The sequence below is a fragment of the Aplysia californica genome, unplaced genomic scaffold, assembly GCF_000002075.1.
Source record: "Aplysia californica isolate F4 #8 unplaced genomic scaffold, AplCal3.0 scaffold00007, whole genome shotgun sequence".
Lineage (NCBI taxonomy): Eukaryota > Metazoa > Mollusca > Gastropoda > Aplysiida > Aplysiidae > Aplysia > Aplysia californica.
The window spans coordinates 82,494-98,155 of NW_004797277.1; the positions used below are offsets into that span (position 1 = coordinate 82,494).

The 15,662-nt window shown below is 40.7% G+C and overlaps 1 protein-coding gene across 1 annotated transcript in view; it reads right to left on the minus strand.

Annotated features, from left to right (window-relative positions):
- Positions 1-1,226: 1,226 nt before the first annotated feature.
- The window catches only part of LOC101858904 (neuropeptide receptor 15), an 85,135-nt gene continuing 70,699 nt past the window's right edge, over positions 1,227-15,662 (minus strand). The window contains exon 4 of the mRNA XM_013081785.2: positions 1,227-4,263. Coding sequence (XP_012937239.2) covers positions 3,474-4,263 — 790 coding nt within the window. The 3' untranslated portion in view covers positions 1,227-3,473. The remainder of the gene's footprint in view (positions 4,264-15,662) is intronic.

Here is a 15,662-nt window from a genome sequence, read left to right on the forward strand (position 1 = left end):
ACAACAACAACAACCCCAAACAAACAATAAAACAAAACAATGAAGCAAGACACAAAAACATGAATATTGCAAAATCTGTGTTCATTCTAGAAAGCCTCCGCTTTGTAGAAAATAAATAGTCGAGTAAATCAACTGAGTACTCGGGGGTTTCGGATTCGATAGAGTACGTGAGTATTCACTAAAGCGAATACTCATTGGAGCTAAATACGTGAGTACTCGCACACCCCTCTCATTTAGAGCTTGGCTTACAAATTACATTCTTGGGGTAATTACATTACTTTCCATGTACCCTCTTCATAAGCTGCAAAATAATATTCGATCTTCCATTGATTTGGAGCAAAGCTAGGAAACTAGACTCATTTTAACAAGACAAGAGCTTCGTTACGTGTGGTTTAAAGTTCTTCTACATTTACTTCAAAAAGCTTCTACCAATAAACCCATGCTTGTGTGAAAACAAAAAATGAACATTAGGTCGAAACAAGAAGTTTTAAAATAAGAAACTAAAAAAGCCAAATAGCTTATTCGCGGAGACAAAGTCTCCCTACGAGATAAATTCGTAGTAAAAAGAAACATTGTATTGTTTACAGTGAGTTTTGGAAGAAAGAATGACATAATTTGTCATATTTTACGGTACGTTTATTTCAAACGTCCCCGATACTCGCACGTGTGCATTGTTTTTTAACCTCACACTAACAATCTCTTTTCGAAGAAATGAATTAGGGATCTCGTGGCCTAGAGGGGAAGGTGCTCGCCTCTCATCCAATAAGTCTAGGGATCAAATTATCCCGATAGCGAAGGAAAATTATCTTCTCTAAAATGTTCTCCTTTCACATCTGTTCCTGCTCTCTAACAAGGTTCTGTCGTCTGCTTTCGTCTCCACGTTCTGTCCTCACCCCCTCACCTCCTTTGCCCCTTCCTCTGGGCTCCTGACTCTCTGCAGCCTTTCTACTGCTTCTCATTGACTGCTTACTGCTGTCTTTCAGCCACACCCCTGATCTTATGGTAGGTAAGATCTACACCTAGCCTTCTCGTACAAGGGCGAAAAATCTCGAAGGTCCCGTGTGCAAGTTGCGCACGTTAAAGATCCCTTGGTGGTCTAAAGAACCTTTGGTGGCCCATAATCGATAAGAGTACACTTCCCGGGAAAATTCAAAATTTCCTACCCACTGAAAATGTTTGGTGTGTCGTGCGCGCTCATATGACCTAGTGCAGTTGCGAGAACCGTAAAACAATTACCAAAACAACAAAAATCAAAAGAAGAAGAAGAAATAAATAAATAAAGCTTAAATCGATTTCGAAGACCTGCACACAGTATGCACATAACATATTTGGAACTAAGATATCAAGAAATATAAGAGCATGATAGCTTCCTCGCCACGTAGTCAACAGAATAATATGCACCCTATAGTGGTGACTTGACTTCTTGCTTCACTATTATGTCGTTTTGGCTCTATTAACGTGTGCATAATCCTGACGTGATAAATGGTAACCAAGTCTTGTTTGTGGCAGAACGATGCGGGCGTCTATGGTGTCATAGATAGCTGGAACCCACGATTGGAGCTCGGTTCGGTTCTACAGTGAAGATGAGTTATAACGTATCTCCCCGTTCTTTATGATGGGGGGTATCTTAAACCCTGCCTGTCAGAGTTGAAACAACCTCCACTGTACTTGTTGAATATTCTAGATTGCGCCCATTACAATGTTAAGCGTTTTAAAATTTAACGATCAAAAAGCGCGTCTTTGAACCATGTTCACTCTCCAGTTCCAAGCATGCTAGCATGGTTCAAGAAAGCAATATAATATAGACGGCTTTTGAGATGGGCCAATGATTAGTGATATCCAGCTCTGTCAAGCAATGTCGAAAACCAACATACGGATTCTCATTGAGATGTGTTTTTGAGAAAGAGGCGTTTATTCTCACTAACGAAAAGACCCTCACCCCCCCCCCCCCCAAAAAAAAACCCAAACAACAGCAATAACAAAAACCACGATGATGTATAGCGACGACCAGTTGCACCGTGCAATCTCCAGCATGTGGGGTTATATCAAGCATTTTTGTACACGTCATTGTGAAGAAAATTCCCATATGAGATCGACATAGCTGTCTTTTCTTAACTTCCTTCTCTCAATATGCATGGAACATCAATAAAGCCAAGCAAGTATTTGTTGTTGGTTGGCATGTGCTCCTGTGTTACTTGATCCTTTCGTTATAAACGTCTGTTGTCGTCCTTATATCCCCTCTTTCTTTTCATTGTATGTAACTCTCTTGTAACACTTCTCATCGTCTGCATTTATATGACTTATTTGTGTGACAAGTACCTATTTACTTACTAAAACTACAGTTAAAACCAAGAACATTTCGGTTCAAGACTTTTTTTTAACAACAGGTTTATAATTTTTTAAAAGTCTATGAGTCCCTCTATGTGGGGGTGGGGGGTAAGGGAGGGGGTAAGGATCCCCTGTACACCTGTACGAGACGTTACTCTCTAAACAAGATTAATAACATACATTCTGGTCTTTCGACTAGGAGTTCTTTCTTTGTCTCCTTCAGTCGTCACTAACCAATGAGCTAGGGTCGTTGGACAAGTTATTCCCTTTCAAAACTTTTCATCAAAAGCTGTGTTATGACTAAACTAGAAACATTGTTTGACTCATATCCCTTAAATAAAACAACTTTAAAGTCCTATCTAAGCAGTGCCATTTTTTATGTTTTGCCTGATGCAAAGCAAAAGTCAGTTCCTATAATATTAGATTAGAGTCTTTCTGTTTAATGAAGGTACAATACTAACCTCAACTATGAATGGGCTCTAGCGTATGATGTTTCGTGTTTTGTCAAAAACTCAGATTCAGAGAAATAACATAATAGAAAGTGCTGCGGAATTTATTTTGACAGTGGAATATTTCTGACTTTAGAATCAGTGTTTTGGGATACCGAAGGCCTAGAGCAAGATTCGTGAACGAGATCGGTATAACGTATGACACATTAAGTATAGTGGTGGTCATACCAGCGATGTGCAAAACTGTTCTCAACCTTTCACAATAAAACCATTGCTCCTATAACATAGATTCCGTGATTCCATTTTTCTCATTATATTAAAACGATGTTTAGATTACCAGGCAATAGGATTACTTTCGTTACAAACAACTGGAGGAAAGGATACCTGAACGTAAACATGGAGCTATTTAGTTAACCTTCCTGTTTCCAACACAACTCCAACATGATGCACTGTTTCTGTTCAGTGTGAACTCTTTGAGAGAAATATTGAAGCATGGAATGATTTGTTTGTTCTCCCAAAAGTGAAATTCTGGAGCGTGTTTTGATTATAAAGAAAAGGATGATCCCAGGGAGGGGGTAGCTTAAATGGGACATGATGCTAGCCATATTGGATGTCCAACTATGCTGTTTTACGATCGAATGAGGTTCTCGGCAGTTACTGGAGTAAAGCTCTATCAGGCCAGCTAGCCTTAGCTGTTTACACAGGAGCCCCGACTTGGCGTTGAGTGTTCTTCCTCACGAGCGTTGTGTACTCAGTGTACGAGTTGAGGGTGATGGGCCGAGGGCTGTCCGTCTCACGCCGGCAACAGCACCGATGGCAGCACGTACTGCCGCATGCGCACCGTTGTAAGATTTGGCGAAACTTGCTGCGAAAGTTGTCGCTGAAGACACAGTACAGCACTGGATTCGCCGCAGAGTTAATGTAAGCCAATGTCGTCGTGAGTACGTGGAACATCCAAGTTTGGTCAAATCTGACGGGTGAGAAGGTTTTGTAGAAGAGCAGGATTTGATGTGGGGAATAGCTGAGGAAATAGATGGCCACGCTGGCCATGAGCATCTTCACGACGCCTTTTCTAGCTCGTATGGCCTCGCTCAGGGCTCTTGTAGGAGGGCCGCGACCATTTGGGCGTGATGCTGAACTTATTCCCCCTCCACTGGTTCTGTGTAGCTTTTCCACTCCGACAAATAGACGTTTTCCGATGACAGCATAGAAGACAATCTGAAGAATTAACGGCCCCAGGTAGAACAACGCTGACTCGCTGTACTTGAAAATTCGGTAGTACACTTCGTGTTGGCTTCTGTTGGTGTGGAACTGAGTGAGGCAGAACTCACGGGGAGGGACCACGGACAGCTGTAGGACACGATTGAACACGGCAGTGGGTGTGGCGCAGAGCCCAGAGATGAACCAGACGATAATGATGACGAGAAGTATCCGCTTCTTTGTGCACATGATGTGAGCTTTGATCGGGAACACGATGGCTATGTATCTGGAAGGGAAAAAATATATATATTTCGGTTATTATTGGATCAGGTTCCGGAGAAAAAAAACCGTCCGTAATGCAGTCTTTGAGGACAGGCGTTCTCATAATTCGACAACGCCCGGAGACGTACTGCTTTGGGACACTTTTAAAAAGGAACTTAACTTCCTTATTCATATTATTTTATTTTCAGCTCTGATTTATTTGGGCTAACATAAACGGCTGACAACAACATACTTACAATACACATCATATTTCTGATGGTTTGAAATGTGCCACAAGACTAGCTTTGGTCTGCTGCTAATCGGACGTACTATTATGACGTGTCCTCTACGTCCTTAAAGAATTATGTAGTGTTCATTGTCACAATTTAACTTATTAGACATAATTATATTCACAACTGATGAAACTGACACTTTATGTTTGAATGTAAGGCTATTTTTGCTGACCATCTTGCGGCGAGGATAAAGTAAACGTTGTATGAATGTGTCTGACTTGTGGGAGAATGCTTCCGTATATTGGCACGGGTCCATATTGCTACTGAGGGGCGTTTCTTACGTTTTGAGTATTCTAGTATAGCGCTGCAAAATAATAATATGTTTATAGGAAGGGTAGTTTACGGGGGGTACAAGTTCCATCTTCTCGTTATGGATATGTCCTACGGTGTAAGTTCCTCACGATTGGGTTGTCTCTTTAATCTGCTATTTACAGAATTCTTCGTAAAATAAAACATAATTTATGTACTACAGTAGGATTTACGTCAACTATGTGAACTTCTGTTTGTTTGGGGGGGTTTTTTGGTCAGATTTTCTTTTGAATATTAATCATTTGTCATCATCAGTGCGAAGAAAGCGTCCCTGGGTCATAATTGAATCTACAAATTACGTTGGTAAAAAGTACAATTTGATCACTCCTTGATTAAAAAAAAAAAGCTTAGGGGGTGGGGGTGGCTGGTTTAGAGAAACTTTCTCGTTAACTATGACCTTTCAGTATAAAGCCTTATAACAAGGAAGTATAACAGGAAAACATCTCTAAAAAGCTACTATAATTGTTTTTCTTTAAATCTAAAATAACCATTTTAACGGCGGCCATATTGAAATTAAACAGCTTTCATAAAAATAAAAAGGACTCTTTATTTACCAACCAAAGTAACCATCCATGTAACTCCGTTAAGAATGCATCGATTTGTAAACTTAGGTTATGGTGTAAATAACAAGCCCTGAACATTTTATTGGAATAAAAAAAGAAAATAAAAAAGTAGACGAGAAAAAGCTACCAATAATCGAAGTTTTGAGGAAAAACGACATTTTGTAACATAATAGGCAAAATAAAAGTTCAAGGACAAAAAATCTTAAAGATGTTAAGTGTGACACAAAGAGTATGCATTTATTAGGTTTAAAAGTGGTTGAAGAATTATAATACTTTAAAAGTCCAAACACCATAAACTGACCCAAAATCGTCAACTTTAACCCCCCCCCCCCACCTAAAGTTAAAAGTAAAACGCATAAGGTCAGGAAAGTGGCCCAGCAGAGAGTGGAGACGGTATATTTGCCTACCATTAACAGCCATTTCTGAATGGAGGTCTACAATCTACTTTTATCAAAAGTTTAGGTTGATTATATGAATTATCGAATGTTTAAAACATGTTCACAAAATTGCTGTCAAAGGAATGATGGCGATCACTGTAAACGACCTTATAACGTCATATTATTGTATCCCACCCGTACATCAGCTTGCTCCAAAGTCACAACGATACCTTGTATTTGGTGATTTTTTTTTAATGTAGGTGTTAAACACCACAGAGATACAATTTGATCATTAAGGAGGCGGGCTTTGACCCAGCCTATCAGGGCCAACCCGGCTTGAGAAGGATGCAACGTCCAAGTAAAAGAAAAAAAATAACCGATATACTGGATAAAAATATTCTCCCCACGCGAGTATAAAATCACGTTTTCTGCGTGCGAAGTCCCCAGCCACTACACAAGAGACACTGGTATTCTTCGTTTTATGTATTCTATAATAGGGCTGACTGTTTTCCTCAACTCTGTCAACAGTGGTGTGCAGACAAAGAACAACACGTTCCTGGAACGGCTAAGAATTCAAGTGGTTTTTCTTTGCGCCCTCCACCTCACCTAAGCACATCAGTTTCGATTTCTGCATCGTCGTTGAATTGATTTCCCTTTAAGTGTTCTCCAATGTATTGCCACCAAGGGCGAACTATGGGTTCACTATTTTGACCCAGAAAACAAGAGACAATCCAAAGATATCAGGCATAAAGTTTCGAGAAGTCCCAAAAAGGTGCAAAAAATGCCCGTTTTGCTGGGAAAGTATTCATGGCCATATTTTAAGACAAAAGGAATAATGCACATGGAGATCTTAGAGCAGGGTCACTATCAACAGTGTTTGACTCATCATGGAGACTTTTTATTTTAAAAACTTTGGATACGTTTTTCTCAAATTCAGCTCTGCAAAAATACCATTCTCAACCATGACAACCTTTATCCTCATACGAGCCTAAAGAATCAGGATGCCGTGTTATGACTCAAATTCTACGAGGTCTTGACACATTTCTATTGTCTAGACTTTGCCTCGTTTGCCTACTTTATTCCTATATCCGAAATCTAAAAGAACACTTGCAGGGAAATCAATATAATGGTAACACAACATTCTGGTATGCGTCGGTCGTGCAAAGTAATGTATATGTCTGATTAACCAATTTGAGTGCAATATAATTAAGCTTGACAAAGTGTTTACTCTTTTTATATAGCTTAATTTAAATCTTTTGCTAAGTAAAATGTTAAAAGATTCAGAAGAATTAATGCACTAGAAAGTACTTCAAAACATGTTTCACAAAATTCGAAAGCCGACAGTTACCTTTAAGTGAAAATTAAAGTTGTGCAAGTCATTAAGGCAACGCGATGACGCCTTACTAATCTTTCAAAGACATATCTTAATGTCTCAAAGAAATCACAAATTTGAAGATTATGTCAGACTAGTAAACTTTGGGTTACCCGTGGAGATTGTGAGCTGTAAAATCAATTTTCGAGAGAAAACATTATTACTTTGTTGAGCAATTTCGTTCGCATACATGATGCAAAGAGCATCTTAGCCTGAGGGCCAGTTCCATACACTTCTAAAACTCGAAACCAGAATTTCCACAGAGAAGTAGAAGAACGGGCATAATTTATAGACTTGAGATGCGGTTACTTTTTTGTTTTTGTTGTCCCAAATCGACATTTCTGTCGCAAAGGTGGTATTTATATAATATAATTATATATATGTATATACATTTATACATATATATTCATATATATAAATATGTGTGTGTGTATGTGTGTGTGTTTGTCTCTCGCTCTGTGTGTGTGTGTGTGTGTGTGTGTTTGTTTGTCTCTGTGTGTGTGTGTGTGTGTGTGTGTGTGTGTGTGTGTGTGTGTGTGCGTATGTGTGTGTGTGTTTAATAATTAATAATTGTGGTACTGAAAGATTCGTCCCGAATATTATCAGTAGTTACACAGACAGGAAGTTGATATCAAATACAAATATTTGAAAGTGATAATGTGTATTTGTTGTTAGCAAGCGAAGTGATCATTGTGAGCAATCATATTTGAGGAAGCATTTCGGGCTAATTCACATTTCGATGCTCTTTATGTATGTAAAGTTAAAGTCACGTCAAAGTTGTGACGGGATCGTTTAAACTATTTATTTTATCTAAAGGTACAAAATATCATAAAGCGGTCGCAACTGACAGATTCCTTAGGTTTGAACTGGTTCTTTCAGAGACACGACTCATTTTCCGACACAAAAAGTTACCAAGCAACAATACGGTCGTCTAATTCAAATTTCCTGGTAAAACCCATGGCTTGGTAAACATTATCAACGTATTTACGTCCATTTACTGTCCCTGTAGAAAACATCTACGCGTAACCTACATAAACAATGTCAGTATGAGATGTAGTCAAGCTAGTTACTTTCTGGTGGAGAGTCAGTCCGCCACAAAGAGCGCATACTCACTGACCGGGCCGGGGAAAACAGGTTAATTCAAATTAATTAACCACGTCTGATAAAATGCTAGGTCTCAGAGGACACAGCTTCCGTTTCTTAATATAAGATTCTAACCCGTTTACTTTCTTGTTCGAACAGAGGTCGGTGACTGACCTATCGTTTTTTTACCTTAATTCCCCCACCGTGATTGCTTCTGCCACCGGAAGGAGACGTTCAATTTGTGCTTCCTTAGAAATCTTAACAGAGACATTTTCAAAAAGGTGAGAGGGAAAATAAACGAGGCGATGAGAGTGTATCGTGGGTGAGGTCTTTGAGAGACTGAACAACTCTAAAGATTCAACAAACACAGACTGGCACCATGGTGAGTTGAACTGAGTTTAGATGGTGAATGACGTCATAGGATGAATTTGTACCCAGACACATTTCTTTCAGGGTATGCACACAAGACCACTTAACGAAATCAAAATTTGTGCCTTGACCTCTCTCGACATCAACAATCCCAACTTTTTACTACCTTTCAAAGTGGCTGCACCCGGTTTTGGGTTGGGGGTGGGGGGAGTAATCTCACCGTGTGGTGCACTTTCTATTAGAGTGCACGCAGTATGAGACACTTGTGGGGAGCTACTCAAGAATTGATTTGTTGTGGGCTGTCGAAATTTCCGAAACGCTTCTCTGTGCCAGGATTTTCTTTCTCGCCCTGGTTTATCTGCCTCGTCGGAGTTTCCAAATACGATGCTGAGTGGCTTAATCGAATCTTGATACATGTAGAGAGAAGTGAAGGAGCAGGAGTTTGAAAAAAGCTTATCTGCAGGATTCACGGCTTCATCGAAACCTATGACAAGCTCATGTAAATGCATCTTAAGGAATCGGAAAGTTAAAGTTTGGCTCCTCAAACACCACCATTGTTCCTGTACAGAAATGTTACGTAGTGTACTGTTGCCTCATAATGAACCTTTAGTCAGTAGCAGCGTTTCAGCTAAAGAAAGAAGAGACAAACCTTCCCCACATAGAGAAAATAATAGTGTGTTACCTAATCCTGGTATGTACCTTTAACGACTTTACCATCTACTGGGGGGGGGGGGGTTATAACATCATTTATAAACCTCTGTGGTGTTAGATTCTAACAAACAGAAAGTACACCATAACACCTCCAATAAGATTAGGTTGTCCTTTTCAGGTATGAGGCTGTCCTGTGTAATAAAGTGGACTGTTTGTTTTAGATTTATTCTTCGCTGACAGAATAATACAATGAATTATGTAGATCTAGTATGCGAAATCCATCTTCTATAAATGAAAGGTTGGTGGCTACATTTAGCAAATTTCATGTCCAAATATACCCTCTGAGTTTTCTTCTTTTTCATTCTTAATTGAATTGAATTGAATCATTTTCAATTATTCATTTTTTTGGAGGGGGGAGAGGAGTTATTGTTGTTTTGCCCCATTAATTTTACAAAATTTATAACAAGACAGAACATGTGGAGAATAATATACTATCAAATAATACATAGTCGGAGAGTTAAGAATAGCCGTACTAAATGCACATGTTTGTTATAACTTCACTGGAGTCGTTTTGAAAAAAATCACATCAACACTCTCCCTTCAAGGTTCTTTGCAATCGTTAAAGTGATCATCCGGGAGAGCAAAATACGTCTCTCCCCTTAGTTGGTGTTCCTCTGAATTTTAGAAAGACAAGCCACATTTAGGAAACAGATAAGAAAAACATGGATTTTACCTGCATCCAGTCTTGCAGCATTAGTTTTGCCAATACCAATCAAAACTAATCTTTAAAGAGCATTGCACATTTATACTGATCAATAGAGAAATGAGCATGTTGAAGGATGCCTTACAGCAATCGCGTCTTCTGCATTTAAGTAAGAGGATCCTTTCTGCTCATTAGTCACACTGAGTCTGGATCTAAAATAAAATACATGACCTGGCATCAGTCTTTTCTATTTGACAACTAAGTCTGACCAGGATGATCAAATAGGATTTTTTTTGTACGAGAACACCAGACAAAGCATTGGCGAATTTTATTTTTCTAGATTTTTCTCACTTCCTTGTTTTGTTTGTGTGTTTGTTTGCTTGTTTGTTTGTTTTACACAACTATGGCAGCGATCATATCCCAAGCACAGTTTTTGTATAGCGAGGTCAGTGAGTCACACCTGCTTGCCGTGGAACTTACTGACCAGCCTGTAAGAAACGTTGTCAACCTCTACGCCTGCAACGAGACAGTCACTGAGGAAGAGTGTGCCAAACTTGGCGAGATGGAGGAAACACTATCTGGAAAAACAATCTTTTGTGGCGACTTCAATGTGCGAGGGAGCAAATGGGGAAACACAGTGATAAACCCCTATGGGACGAGACTGGAAAATGCCCTGGACAGATGTGACCTCACCGACATCAACAATGGCAGCATGACCAGTCTAGTCACACGAAATGGGAATTCCAACAGTGCTATAGACCTTGCACTCGTCTCGTAGACCTAACAACAGACTGTACATGGAGTGTATTACAAAATATGACGGCGATCATATCACATGCTCAATTTTTGTCAAGCGTGGAAGAAACAGCAACCCTCAAAGACAGAAACGAGTCTTCTTCTACCCCATGGAAGGCAACGAACCCATCAGTGTACTACGAAAGAGCTCCAGGCCACCCAGAGAACAGCATAGAGTAGTGGCACAGCAGCCACCCTAGTGGGATGAAGAGACTGAGGCATTGTGGAAGATCAAACTCATGACCCTGAGAAAACACGAGAGGGACAAAATCGAGCAGTTGAAAGCTGAGAAAAAGCTAGCAAATCTAAGATTCGATGAGGTAGCAAAAGAAGCCAAGAACCTAGCATATGACAACTTCTGCCGGGGCGTGATCTGCGGCTTGGCCCTTTATCAGTTCTGGAACTTCTACAGGTGCATGACTAATAGGAAGAGCAAACCAGCTATCCCCGATTTTCAAAAAGAGGATGATATGTCGATGCGCTCTGATGAAGAAAGGTGGGGTGCTCTGTTTAAGAGGTACCTAAGACAAACTGACATGAAAGATGGGGACAAGAGAAAACAGCTGCTCAACAGGGTCCAAGAGGATTACAAAGGTGAACCCTGTCTACAATTTGTGACGCACGAATCATGACATAAATATGTCCAGGAAACATCAAACACCTCTCCTGGTCCTGACGGAGTACGTTATGACCACGTGAAGAACAGGGAGGAAGGACAGACGATGGCACTAGCCGAGAGGCTAAACGAAAGAATGTAGACATGGGAGATACCTGAAGACTGGCTGGACAGTCACCTGTCCCCAGTTCCTAAGTCAGACAAGGACCCAAGCAGGAAAGCCTCATATCGCATAGTGACCATGTAAAATACCGTCGGGAAGCTGCTGGAGAAAATCGTGGCACTCAGATTGGCAACAGAGCTGGAGGAAAAGAACGTCGTACCGCCGAAACTGGGCAGCTATAGAAGAGGAATGATCACAGGGATGAATGCTGTCACTCTTGCATCCGACGTATATGAAGGCTTCGAAAGGGGGGGGGGAGCTGCACTTGACCTGGAAGATGCCTACTCATTAGGACTCTTGTCAACGGGAGGGTAAATCCACATTTGATGCAAAGGATTGGGGTAGCGCTGCTCAAACGAAAGGTAGCACTACACCTTGGTTGTTGGACTTCGTAACCTACCGAGATCACACAAGGCTTACCAGAGGGATCTGCACTCTCGCCGGTACTGTTCAAAGTCTATACAATAGGGATAACAACCAACCAGCTGAAAGTGCCTGGACGTAAATTCAGTTTCGCTGATGATGTGCTGGTGTACAGGCAAGGCAAGAACCGCCTGGCTACAGCAGAAGGAGTACAGGAAGAACTAGACAGACGTGTACAGTGGTGTGAAGCAAACAACGGGAAACTGCACCCAGACAAAGCATGCGCAATGTGATGTACACTGAAAAACCATGCAGTGCAGGATGACAGGCCAAGTACCTCGATTAGAGACAAAGTGCTGAAGAGGGAACACACACTAAAGTACTTGCGCATCACGTTTGATCACACCCTTTGTAGCAAAGATCAAATCACGAGAACAGTCCCCAGGGCGGGAAAAGGCCTAACAGCCCTTAAGATGATGGCTAGAGCTGAGATGAGCCACAAAGTCCTTGTCATCCTCTACCAGAACTGGTACTCTCTGTCGTAGAGTATGGGCTTGGACTCTTGACCCTATCAAAGGCGCAACTGCAACGACTCGTTACGAAATGAAGGAATGAGGGCAATCCTGGGGAGCATACGAGACACCTCAGCTGCAGCAATGAGATACCTCCAAGACTTCCCAGGATGGATCAGTCAACAGAGGAGTCAAATCGGGCTGTGACTTCAGTGTCAGAGTTGATGGGGTAGTTGTGAAAGAGCAAAGCGGAGCAACTGCACTGACACTGATGTGTATGGAGATAAAAGCCATAAGTGAGGCTCTACACTGGATCAAGAACACAAGCCATCAGCGAGCAGTAATCATTACTGACGCTATGAGCACACTACAGAAGTTACAGAAAGGGATGCTGTATGCAGCCTGGAAAAAGTGACCTGAATCTTCTGCCCGGGCAACGCAGGGGTAACGAGAGAGTAGACAAGCTGGCTGGAGAAGCAAAGGAGAGAGGGAATTTGGCACTGGACCCACCAACCGTCTTAACCACTGTAGGGGAAAATTTGAGGAAGAATAGGGCAGATAGCGGTTCCCACACCCTAGGTAGATTGAAGGAGAAAGGGATCCAAAGAGGAGAAGAGAAATACAGCCACTAGTGCGGACCAGTCCGACGGATCTCCAACCAGATTATGATGGAGACTTAAAGCACGCAGACTCTGGGATGGATCCTGGAGGGGGGGGGGGGGGGCAAAGAAGGACAGGTTCCGACTGTAGTAAACTCCAACACTGAGGACAAGGTGTGACAAGGTGTGTTGTTTGTTTGTTTGTTTTGGGTTTTTAAAAATTCCCTTCAGATCCACAAACACCGCTGTTTACACAAGGGACTAGTTTTTCTCCCCCCCCCCCCCCCTTATCCCCACCAAAAGCAGATTTTTAAAAAAAATCTGTAACGACTAATATAAAACTCTTACTACAAGTGTGTCGGCAGTTGCTATCTTAACGCAACTTACACAATCTGTACTGTTCTAGTTAACAAAGTACACTTCTCAGAAAGACGGCTTTGTATTATTTATGCAATAATTTAGTTGTGGTTAAGTTGGTGGTCGCAATTTTGAATATTATTGTTAGAGTCGCTTTCCTTTTAGACTTTCGCTTTTTGTCTGTTCTTTTACATAGATGCCGTTTGATGATACGTCGGTCTGCTACCTCTTCCGAAGCTCCCAAGTCCTTAAACTTTGGCCATTTTTCTTTGCATGCAGTATTCATCATCTGTGCGTGAATGTACGACCACACTTGCAGTAGCTGACAAATTAAGAAGAGCATTATGCACAATACTTCAAAAGTATAAGTTTGCATTAATGCGATATACATTACTGATTTCACATTTCCCTCAGTTTCGACACAAAGCTCGGTCAAAGAAAAGAGTTCGAACCAAGGTTTTCTTGGATAAAGCAAGTTCACCTACGGGGCAACAAATCAAAATGTTTATTTTTTCAATTAATCTTGGAAGATTAAACTCAATCTAAAAGTAGCTTGAAATGTTTTCCATGGACAATTGCTAGTTGTAGAATGCATTCAGCTAGCTTAAGTGAACCTGGTTATCTACACTTTAGGCATGATGGGAAATGGACCGAACATTAGAATATTTTACACTTAACATTCATTGTATCAGAATCTCAATAGATAATGTACAGTACTAGTATAAGGTTGTATTTATTTTTTTTCAAATTTTAGATCCTACCTCATAAAAAGGATGCCTCCCTCTTGCAGCTTGGAACAGGTATCTGCTAAGCGCAAGCTTAGGTGGCTGATAAGAAACTTTAACTTTTACTTGTTTAATGCAAACGAACCACATGTTGTGCCGACTGTTGTTTATGGAATGAGGACGTCTTTTATTTTAAAGGAAATGTTGTGTAAGCGGGTTTTACTGTGGTAGATGTAAGTTTATCGTTATCAACGTCTTGTAGCGCAACTATCGTTTGTAAACAGTTGTGTAGGACATCAACACATTCGCACACATAAATAAAGAAATCCAGAGAATGAATGAAGCCGGAGGAAGATGTTAAGTAAACACAGACTGGAGTGCAGACTTGCAATTCAAACGAAACACAACAAACTTGTTTCTTACACTCAGCTGGCCTTGGGTTAAAGCCATTCACAATAATTTTATTATTGAGTCCAAAGATTTATTCAACTTTCCGAAAAGGGAATGACCATGGCACACAGAAATTAAACAAATGGAAAAGAGCACGGTAAATATCTATTGGAATCCATATGGACACCCCCCGCCCCCTCCCCCCCAAAGGAATAATAAATATAATAACAAAATTAATAACAAGATAAAACAAAAAGGTCAACAACATCGTAAATAACTCGAAAGACGACCTTGAACTATTGTCCAAGGACAATAATCAACGTCAGAAAGACACTTTTCCAAAAAAAGAACAAATTATTATATTTCGACCAACATAAGTCATTATTCGGTTTAAATGGAAAAGCTAAGCAGGATAAATATCACCTTGACTCTATACGCAAACGCAACCGTATGCCCCGTAAAAGAGGGAAACATAATCAAACAGGAACATCATCAACATCGACAGCAACTCAGAAACAAAAAGTACAGGTCTTCGAAAAGAAACCAATAGGTATTTTGACAAACACAAGTCATTACGTCCTGCCTTCTATAGTGCGGGGATTCCAAACTTGACCTGCCACTCGAAGTGTTCAAGGGTGTAACATTATAATGTCGTCGCTCGTGAGAGGAATGGAAAATTATGTTATCTCTTTCCTGGAATTTGTCGCCAACTGCGGTATACTAGAAACACGAGACCCAGAACTGCTCCTTGGATAGAATCTTTACGGTGTCTTAGTTTTGTTTTATTTTAAGTACGGTTTTATGGCGCTCACAACAGCATAAGGTCATGTGAGTGCCAAGTGATGGATGGCAACAGAGAAGTCCTAACGGGAAATCAGGGTTACTCTGCTCACCTCTCTTGTCTCAACAGCACAAAGACTGCTCCGACAGTCAAGGCACCCCGGAAATAGCAGTTCACTAGAGAATGACAAACATACAAAAGAAGTAGAAGAAAAATAATGATATTACGGATGAGGAAAGAAAAAGCAGCAGTTCCCTCTATGTTGTTCAAGCACAGTATGAGCACAGCATTGATAAATCAGCCCATTTACAGTTCTACTGTGCATAAGAACATAAGAACATGTTAATACCCCCATTTGTGAATGGCCTAAAGACACTTCAGTCAGTAGCACTGCCGGGGGGGG